This window comes from Harmonia axyridis, chromosome 6 (assembly GCF_914767665.1).
Source record: "Harmonia axyridis chromosome 6, icHarAxyr1.1, whole genome shotgun sequence".
Classification (NCBI taxonomy): Eukaryota; Metazoa; Arthropoda; class Insecta; order Coleoptera; family Coccinellidae; genus Harmonia; species Harmonia axyridis.
Window position 1 is genome coordinate 6437645 of NC_059506.1, and position 10967 is coordinate 6448611.

Sequence of the window (10967 nt, forward strand, 5' to 3'; positions counted from 1 at the left end):
TTTGAATAACAAATGACTTGTGTGATACCTCTTTGAAATCACTATAAAATAGACAATTTATTGGTGTAATGTGCAGCAGTAGCTCGGTACATTTTTTTTCCACTACGATGGGCTTAACTTCATGAACAAAATAATCCAATACCAAAATTTCCAATAAAAATATTTCTCATAGCCCCCCTTTAAAATGTTCGGAGGATGTTTTTAACGTAAACGTTAAAATGACATCAAATATGATCACGGCAGAAATGAAAACAGGACCGTATTTTGAAAAAGTTGCATAAAATATGTTTCCTTTCGTTTCTTACTCTTTTCAAAAAGTGTGCGTTTCAAAATAAACTTTGAACTGAAATAGTTATTTTTTCATGGCAATAACAACATTCCTCTGAAACCTTTAAAAAATATAGATTTCATCTGAATGAAAAGACCCAATAATACGAGTGCTGTCCTGAATATATTTAAATTGCCTTAAATATTTTGAAGGGTTGTGAGGAGTGAACAAACCTTAGATTATAGTTAGAAGATATAAAAGGTAAATATTTGTGCTCGATCCCGAATACAATAGAGATGGAAGTTTAGTGTCACCAATGACAATCGAGCTAGCCGATTGTGTGTGCGAGCCATAGGCGTGTAGAATCCTGATTTGATTTTTGAATGCTTTCTTCGACTCTTATACATTTATACAGGGTGGCCATTTGAAAACGAAACAGACGAGATTACAGACGAAATAAAGTTTTTCGATAGAAATGCTCGGACAGGTCGATTTCTGTTTCGAGGGGGACAACTTAAGATGAAGGTTACGGACGCATAGCGCTTCAACCCTTGCTACTACAACCCTCACCCCCAAATTTTGAATAGGGAAGATGGGGTGAGTGATACCTCATTTGAAAGGTATTTTTATACTGATTTCAGCACAGTAATTGTTTTTTCATTTTATGCATTAGTTCTCGAAATATTCTTAACTAAGTATTTGAAAATGAAGTGGTGTTTTCATGGCACTTGTAGTAATCGACATTTTGAGCTTCAAAACAACCATGACTGTGGCTTCCTTCCTAACTAACTAACGCATGAATATTTCGAGAACTAATGCATAAAATGAAAAAACAATTACTGTGCTGAAATCAGTATAAAAATACCTTTAAATTGAGGTATCACTCACCCCATCTTCCCTATTTAAAAATTGGGGGTGGGGGTTGTAGCAGCAAGGGTTGAAGCGCTATGCGTCCGTAACCTACATCTTAAGTTGTCCCCCTCGAAACAGAAATCGACCTGTCCGAGCATTTCTATCGAAAAACTTTATTTCGTCTGTAATCTCGTCTGTTTCGTTTTCAAATGGCCACCCTGTATAATAATACTAATGAAGAATTAAAATTTTTTTAGTGGATTATTAATGGTCATACGATTTTTCAGGTGTTATGAATGCTGCCGATTATTATGGACTAGACGAGCTTCGAAGAGCATGTGCTGGATTTGTACAGTGTTGCATTAATGTGGATACTGTATGTGCTCTTCTGGCATCAGCTGAACGATACATACAGTACAAGTGCACGAAAACTCTGGTACAAAAGGTAAGAAACCTTCGGAATCAATCATCAGAAAAACATAATCTAAACTACTCTAATTCAATATTTTACCATAAACTATCAGCTTCAATAATTTCTCTGATTCTGTGGAAAATTCGTTAATTCTGCCAGGGTGTTTCCCGAAGCGGGTCACTGAATTTTGTGGCTTATCATTTGAGCGATATTGAAAAGTGACTCCACACTATGATAGTATTTTTCGCGGACTATCCAAATATGTTATCGGAAAAACAATCGAACCAAGGTATGGAAAGTTATTGAGGAAAAACCATTTTTCCAAAAAAAAAAAAATTGCAAATTTGACTGTTTTTCAAAATAAGCAGGTCTAGGGACAATTTCTCACCAATTGTTTCTCCATTTGAATTTCCGGTCTTCTAGAAAACAGAAAATTTCTCCTTGCAAAATATACTTCATAATATTTTTCCGTATTTTCTGAATGCCCAATCTATTCTGAATCCGAATATGTAAATATAGTGGTAGTTTTTCATTTATTTTAAGCAATTTTCTCAACTTAAGAAAATTCAGATTTCATTCGGAAAATATATCCCTGTTATCTGTGGTTCAATAAATATTTAATTTTCAAATTTTTCAATACTGAATACACTGTCAAATTCTCTCAATTGTTGGTAACGAAAATTAATATTGTTGCATCAATTTACATTCTGGGTTATACCTCGAGAGGTCGAGAGTTCGACTCCCCCACAGAGATTCATAGGAATTACAGCGAAATTTTTTTTCGCTTTTTGATAATTTCATACTACCATCTGGAATGCAGTGCAATTTCAAAATTTTGCCCCTCATATCCCAACCAGTTGTTTTTTTCAATTAGATAAGAGGACCGAAGGAGAAATTTGGACGGACGTTATGAAGGAACCGTTTTTATATTTTTCGATTCTGAATTCATATTCGTGTTAGGTATAAAAAAAAGTATATTCGTGAGAAATTTCATCAATTTCGGGTGAATTTTTTTTTTGCTGTAGACAAAAAAAAAATTTCGTTAGATGCCGCATTTGGAGTGAAGCTCATCCTCAAGTGTATGTCGAAACACCGTTACATCCAGAAAAACTGACTGTTTGGTGCGCTTTATGGGCTGGTGGAATCATTGGTCCGTACTTCTTCAAAAACGATGATGGCCAGAACGTTACAGTCTATGATGATCGGTATAGAGCCATGATTTCTAACTTTTTCATTCCTGAATTGAACAACCATGATGTCCAGGAGCTGTGGTTCCAACAAGACGGCGCAACATGTCACATAGCTCTTGCCACAATCGATTTATTGAAAGACACGTTTGGTGACCGCCTAATTTCACGTTTAGGACCTGTGAATTGGCCTCCAAGATCTTGTGATTTAACACCGCTAGACTTTTCTGTGGGGCTATGTAAAGTCATTGGTCTATGCGGATAAGCCACAAACCCTTGACCCTTTGGAAGACAACATTCGCCGTGTATACGCCGATATACGTCCACAAATGTTGGAAAAAGTCATCGAATATTGGACGTCCAGATTGGACTACATCCAAGCCAGCCGTGTCGGTCATATGCCAGAAATCATATTTAAAATGTAATGCCACAAGATTCTCTTGCGGATAAATAAAATTCATGTCAATCGAATAATCCATCGTTGTTTTATTGCAATTTAAAGTTCTATAGCTCTAAAAAAAACACCCTTTATTATAAATCTGTTCGGTGTATAAATCATCTGTGTGTATTCCTTTATGAACTATTCCGAGTTGATATTTTAGGTTTATCGAGAATTTTTTTTTCATAAGTTGATACATTTTCCAGGTTTTAGAGTTCGTAGACGAACATGGAAATGAGGTGTTGAATCTTGGTTCTTTTACATTATTACCCCAACATGTGGTACGCTTGATATTGGCACGAGATGAACTACAAGCAGACGAGTTCACCAAATTTCAAGCGGCCCTTATGTGGGGTGAGTAAAAAAAAATCCATATAACTTTTAGAACGCTCATTTTTCTTAAATTGGACAGTGGCTTCTCCAGCATTCAAGAATAGAAGGGGTCAAGAAGTGGCCAGAATTTTTTATTAGGGACAGCTGAGATTTCTGAGGTCCATTTAGTTTTTTTTGGCTGATGAGATATTTCAGGGGGGGGGGGGCAGCAAAAATTTAGGATTGATCTTTAGCGTTACCACTGAATGGGGGCTAATCATTTTTTTTGACTCCCTGTTGATGAATTCGTGGTTAAATCAAATTATGTCTGTCCATATGTCCATAAACACTTCAAGTTTTAAAACCTTAAATTTTTAGGGAAGATTCGGAGCTCGAATTCAAAAACTAAGCAGCATAATTACTTGAAATTTTCCTTCCCTGATAATTTCAAAGCAAAAGATTTGATCGAGATGAAATTTTGAATGTAGATTTAATATAAAAATTTGAAATTTAATGCGTTATTCAACAGTGTATAAGGACCATAGACGATTGAAGCAGAATATTAACAACTGAGCACAATATTTTTTTAACATCTTTTACATTCTACCAAGTTGAAATTTTGCGTGTAGAAAAATTTCAAATTTGATGCAGAATTTCACGCAGATTGCTTCACCAATACTTCTGATAATGTGTGTAATATATCTAAAAAACACGCAATATTTTCGACTAAGTAGAAATTTAGTTTGCATCTACCATTTTCTGTTCGAGATTTAGTCCGCGTGGACGACTATCTTGAAATGGAACAAAGCCTTAATGTTGCTACAAGATGATCTTATTAGGCCAATTGAAAAGTCTCCGGTCTGATGCACAGATGGCGGTGCAAGTATTAAATCCATATGATTTTTAGTAAGTACCAACCTTCTAACGATACGTGTCAAAATGACAGCAGTCCGACCATTAGTTTGTGAGATATTGCGTTGTGAGTGTAGCTACTTTTGTTATTTGAAAAAAGATAAAAACAAAAGAATTTCCAGTGCTGATAAAATATTGCTTCTTGAAGGAAAAAAATACAGTTGAACTAAAATCTTGGCTTGATGAAGAGTTTCCGTGGTCTGCACCAGGAAAATCAACCATCATTGATTGGTATGCTAAGTTTAAACGTGGTGAAATGAGCACCGAAGACGGCGAACGCAGTGGACGCCCAAAAAGGGCTGTCACCGACGAAAAAATCAAAAAGGTTGACAAAATAATTTCGAATGACGGTAAAGTGAAGTTGATCGAGATAGCAGACATTGTGAAGATATTATCTGAACGTGTACATCATATCATTCACGAATATTTGTACATGAGAAAGCTGGGTGCAAAATGGGTGCCTCGCGAGCTCACAATCGATCAGAAGCAACAACGTGTTAATGATTCTAAGCAGTGTTCGAAGCTGTTTAAGTGCAATAAACCTGAATTTTTGAGTATATATGACAATCGATGAAACAAGGCCCCATCATTTCACTCCGGAGTCCAATCGACAGTCAGCTGAGTGGATTGCACATGATGAACCGAATCCAAAGCGAGGAAAAACACAACAGTCAGCTGGCAAGGTTATGGCATTCTGGGATGGGCAAGGTATAATATTCATTGATTACCTCCAAAAGGGCCAGACCATCAACAGCGATTATTATATAGCGTTATTGGATCGTTTTAAGGATGAAATCGTTAAAAAACGGTCCCATTTGAAGAAAAAAAGGTGCTGTTTTATCAAGACAATGCGCCGTGTTACAAATCAATGAAAGCAATTGTGAAATTGCATGAATTGGGCTTCGAATTGCTTCTGCATCCACCGTATTCGCCAGATATGGCCCCCAGCGACTTTTTCTTGTTCTCAAACCTCAAAAGAATGCTCGCTGGAAAGAAATTTAGCGCCAATTGAGAAGTAATCGCCGAAACTGAGGCCTATTTTGATGCGAAAGACAAATCGTACTACAAAAATAGTATCGAAAAGTTGGAAGATCGCTATAATCGCTATATCGCCCTCGAAGGCAACTATGTTGAATAATAAAATCGAATTTTGCCGAAAAAATGTTTTCTGCTATGGTAGACGGGCTACAGCAGCAATATTCTCAGTTGTTCTTGAGCGACGCACACGGTTAAGATTCTTCCCATCACTAACTTGTCCCAACAGTTCAAATATTTCCATCAGTTTCACCACTGCTGGCCGAAGAGATGCTTCACGACGACCCAAAAGTGCTTTTGCTTAGCGAACTATGACTGCAATTTTAATATTTGTATTGAATTGTTGAAGTGACGACCTCTTATTGGAAAAACTTTATATATACATATAGCTTTTTAAAATAGGACTCAAGTGGTCGAGTTCAATTTCTGAATTATAGTTATTTATTTATATTTGCGGACACGCAAAAGCACCAGTTTTTATGAATTTTCTAAACATGAAATGTGTAGATTGTCATTTTCATTTTCGTAATGTTTCTTTCCAGGTAAAAAATATTGCGACAACAATCCCAATCCGAACCTGAAAGAGGTCATATCTAATTTCTTGGAATACATTCAGTTCCATAAAATTCCTGCCAATGTGTTGATGAGGGAAGTGCATCCATTGGGATTGGTACCTTACCACATCATCATGAATGCTCTGGCCTATCAGGTGCAGTATATAATATTCTCGTTTGAGGAATTGAAAATCTATTGGTCTACTTTTTTCAAGATATTCGGTAGAATTGAATGTAGATTTATCCTCCGCTATCCTTTGAGATCAAATTTATTTTATAATACGGCGATCTGGTATATTGGGATATTTGAATAATTTTAATGCCACAATTCTCAAATATCTCTGCCGATTTTCTACAAATACAAAGGTACAACAAACCATGTACAACAGGTGCAATAATAACAAGTAGAATACCGCCACAATATTACAAAAATAATAATATTAATAACAACGTAGATTCTGCATAAAGTAATATCTATATGTAAATATATATATATACAATCTAGCAATAACATTATTATGAATTCCACAAAAAAAATCATTTTTGAAATAAACAAATGAACCAGTAAAGCTAAAAAGCCAGCGCGTGGTTCTAAAGTGTTTTTTACATAATAAAATTTAACAATTATTTTAATAATGTCTACTGCTTAAATGAGACAATAGGATGATAATGATATTAACACTCTGTGAACAACTTATTAAAATTCTGATTTTTGATTCTCAGCGACAAGTACTATATGGAATTTTATTCGTGTCTATGAGATTATCTATTATTTCTCTATCTGTTTCATGAAGGTACTGTTTTGTATGTTTTCTGAATGATATTTCTGATGTTGGGTCTTTGATTTTCCTAGGGATATTGTTAAATATTCGTGTGCTAAGATAGGTATATCCTCTCTGCCCAATAGTTTCGGACGAATATTGAGTGCGCACCATGTTTTCTTTTTTTGCCCTGGTACTGTAGTTGTGGTCAATATTCCTTAGGCTACTTTTGTTTTTGTATTGATCTACCGCTACACGTAGGAAGTAGATTTGTCTGAGGTGATGGTTTAATTGTATAAAATATTGGTTTACTAGTATTCATTCAAACAATGGTCTTGTCTTTTTCTTGCTTATTTTTTGCGTATAATGGGTAATATTTTATATTTTTCAACTGGCGGGATATATTTAAACTCCAATACCATTGACGATCCAGCTGAATTTCCAAAAAAAAAATTCCCTAATCACCTCTACGCAATATAGAGCACCACACACTGTCACGTTCAGCGTGTAAAGGCTTCTCAACAATCTTTCTTGAATTTTCATAAGCCCAAATGGAACAATTTATCTTGTTGACGGAGTTTGAATTTTGTTGCATAATTCGCATTTTGGTTGTTTCGAATAACCCCAATTCTCAATTATTGAGCACGTCGATTTTTAACAGCGAAGTCAGAAGGACGATTATGTTGTATTCGGTTATTATTTTAATGCGATTTTCGATTGAAATTGAATTGATTGTAACAATTGTCCATGCTTTTATCGTAGATACATTAAAAATAAGATGTCACAGCTGTGACGATTTTTAAAACAAAGTTCTTGTTGAGAAACCCTTTGGAAGAAATTTGACCTGCGCATTCGCCATTTTGTTACCTTTGGTTTTCTTTTCTTTATTGAATCATTTGAAATGGCTTTCATGCGAAAATGAATGAGTTTCAATAAAATTTAAACTGTATTGTGTTATATTCCATATATTATACAGGATATTCCATAGGTAAACTGAAAAACTAGAACAGTAAATAGAGGACACCGAGGTGGTTGTAGATATACCTGTGTATCCCATTTATTGGGTCTGAATGCCTTAATTACCTATATACAGGGTGATTCATGAATTTTGCTCATTTCTTTCCGAGGTTATGACAAGTGAACCACCTAGTTTCATATTTGACACACATATATTTTACTTCAAGCTTAAATGAATCACTTAATAGTCCGGGAGCCAGTAACAGATATACATGACCAAGTTCCTCTCAAACGGTAATTAGTAGAATGCATCAGGTAATAGTAATAAAAAGCCTCGTGAACGTCAGCTGCGACTCTGCTGGGGGGAGAGCGGCGGCAGCCCCCCAAACACGAAGAAAAAAAAATACATTCAGTCATTTCCTCCCAACTGAAAATTTGTCAAATTGTAGCTAACCCAATATCTAGACGAAAAAATACAATCAGCTGGCTATAGCATGGTAGATTATACGTCAGCTGGTGCGTCAAACATGAAAAAAAAAATATTTTCAATGACAGCTCTGACAGCGACTCTGATAATGAATCAGAGAGTGCCGCACTCGCGAGAAAAGGACTTTCTCTACATGTTGCACAATAATATTTAGTTACTTCCACTCTCTCATTCAGTATCAGAGTCGCTGTCAGAGCTGTCATTGAAAATATAATTTTTTTTTCATGTTTGAGGCACCAGCTGACGTATAATCCACCATGCTATAGCCAGCTGATTGTATTTTTTCGTCTAGATATTGGGTTAGCTACAATTTGACAAATTTTCAGTTGGGAGGAAATTACTGAATGTAGAGGAGAGGAAATAATCAACCAAATTTGCACCTGGCTCCCGGACTATAATGATAACAAGCAATTTCCTGGTTCGAATTATCAAAAACTTATGAAACGATTGTATCCTTGAAACAACACCCTGTATATCGATTTTTGAAAATCCGTTTCTAGATTTAAAAACAGCACAAAAAACTGATGTCCACGCAGACAATTTTTCGGCAACAATTTTCAACTTGAAAATGAATTTTTCTTGAAATTGGATATCAAAACATGGTTATAAGTCACTTATGTTAATAAATTATTGAAAATATCGATTTCCACTTTATTTTGAAATTTGTTTCAAGAATACTATCGTTTCATAATTTTTTTGTTAATCCGGACCTGGATTTTTCTTTTGATCATTAGGTGATTCATTTAAGCTCTAAATAAAAAAGATGTGTGCCAAATATGAAGAAAATATACTGGATGGTTCGCTTGTTATGACCTCGGAAAGAAAAGAGAAAAATCATTAATCACCCTGTATCTCGGTAACCATGTACAATGGGGTATATCTAGGCCCTAGGGCCACCTCCGTGTCCTTTATTTACTGTTCAAGTTTTTCCGTTTACCAATGAAACACCCTGTATATTGCAAGTAAAATTGGCAAAACAAAAGCTAATCAGTTCATACACCTGGTTTTTAGACATCTTAAGTTAAACTAAGATGCCTTAAATTAAACCTAAGATGTCTAAAAACCAGGTGTATGAACTGATTAGCTTTTGTTTTGCCAATTTTGAGAATATTAGTTAAGCTTCGTTATGTCAACTGTAGGTAGCGCTATCAACAAATTAAGATTCTTGTTATTTAAAATTTACGAGTTTGGTGCCATTATGTACCTATATGTATATCTTTCATTATAGTTATGATCTATGGAAGTAATTCTTGTAATTGAAATACCAATAAACTCTCTCTCTCTATTACAAATATTTGAATTCATTCCAGTAAACGTTTCGTGTTTTGTTTCACGACTTCACGATCATACTCGATTACACATCGCTTTTGATTGGTCAGTATCAGGTTTTATTAATGTATCCAATCAAAATCAACGGAAATGACAAGTATGACATTGCGGCGCCGCGCCGGCACGAACTAAAACTAATATTTTCAATTTGGTCGAATCTCATTGCATTCAAAATTTGACGAGTGCATTTACCATGTTTTTAGACATCTTAATTAAACCGACTTGACTGTCAATATCAGCTGATATTGTTTGGCAGTTTGACAGACCGTTAGCACGGGGTGATCATAGATAAACTAGTGAGTTTATCTATGGCGGTGACTCTTTTTTGCAGTCACGTCACCATAATACCGTAACAGAATAGAGAGTTTCATCGGGAATTTTGAAAACTTTTTTATTTTCGTATTTTTTATTTGTACCTACTTTCCATATTTTTCCATGAAAATTTTTTTTTTCCTGTTTCCATTCTACCCACAATATACAAATTATAAATACTCTTAGAAAAAATACCCAAGCAGTTTTGTTTGCAGGCAGACCCAGCAAGTATCGACCCCGGAAAGCTATCACCCAATAGAATGAGACGTCAAAGTCAAGGCAGATCTATGTCTGTCCAGTCAAGCTTGGACCCTTACGGTTCAAGGACCACCCTAAGCAGTAGCGGCTCTAGCGAACTGGCCTCTTCAGATGGAAAGCATTCCTCCAACTAACATACGGCCCCTACCCCCGCCCAATTGCCATCTGTCTATCCACCTGTCCAGCCTCCCACCGTCACAGTGTCTTCCTCTTCTCCAAGCTCTACACCTTTCTCATCACCAGCGCACTCGTTCACCTTCACCATCGTGCTCAAGAAGGTTACGCCGATTGATTAGCATTACGAGACTTTGCAGGAGGAGACCATCAACGAAGAGGGGATTGGGGAATCGAGGGAGACGCTCATTTGAGCGTCCCCTCGATTTTTCGATCACCCGTAAGGTCATCGTGTAGAAGGGTTTATATTTAACAGTCATGGAAATATATTTTCCCTAACAGAATAGAGGTAAACGCTCAAGGCACAAAGATATAAAAAATTCGAGACCACAAAAATCTTCAAAACAGCCCAAGTAACCTCCACAAACACTATTTACAACCAGAAATTCGGTATTATCCTGAATTTTAAAGAGAGATCTGTTTTAGTCAGGGTTCCCGGCACTCGGGAATCAGAGGGAATGAGGAGGCCAACACACTTGCCAGAGAAGGAGCACAAACTCCTTTCATCGGCCCGGAACCTTTCTGAGGTGTAGACAAATGCACCTACAAGAAAGAGTTTCAGGAAAAGGAGGTAATCGAAAGAGAAAAACTCTGGCGAAATCTTCCTGACCTGGATCACTCCAAAAAGTTTCTTCGAAACTTTGACTCTACAAGATCCAAGAAGTATCTGGATCTTAGTAAGAATATGCTAAACCTCCTCACTGGATTCCTCACAGGG

The 10967-nt window shown here is 36.1% G+C and overlaps 1 protein-coding gene across 5 annotated transcripts in view; it reads left to right on the top strand.

Moving 5' to 3' along the window:
- LOC123682683 (serine-enriched protein) overlaps positions 1-10827 on the top strand; it is a 61521-nt gene extending 50694 nt beyond the window's left edge. For 4 of the 5 annotated variants that reach the window (XM_045621444.1, XM_045621442.1, XM_045621445.1 and 1 more), the window contains exons 5-8: positions 1408-1565; positions 3365-3512; positions 5960-6126; positions 10033-10827. In XM_045621444.1, coding sequence (XP_045477400.1) covers positions 1408-1565; positions 3365-3512; positions 5960-6126; positions 10033-10209 — 650 coding nt within the window. In that variant the 3' untranslated portion in view covers positions 10210-10827. The remainder of the gene's footprint in view (positions 1-1407; positions 1566-3364; positions 3513-5959; positions 6127-10032) is intronic. The other variant, XM_045621446.1, reaches the window with a different exon arrangement.
- The last annotated feature ends 140 nt before the right edge of the window (positions 10828-10967 follow it).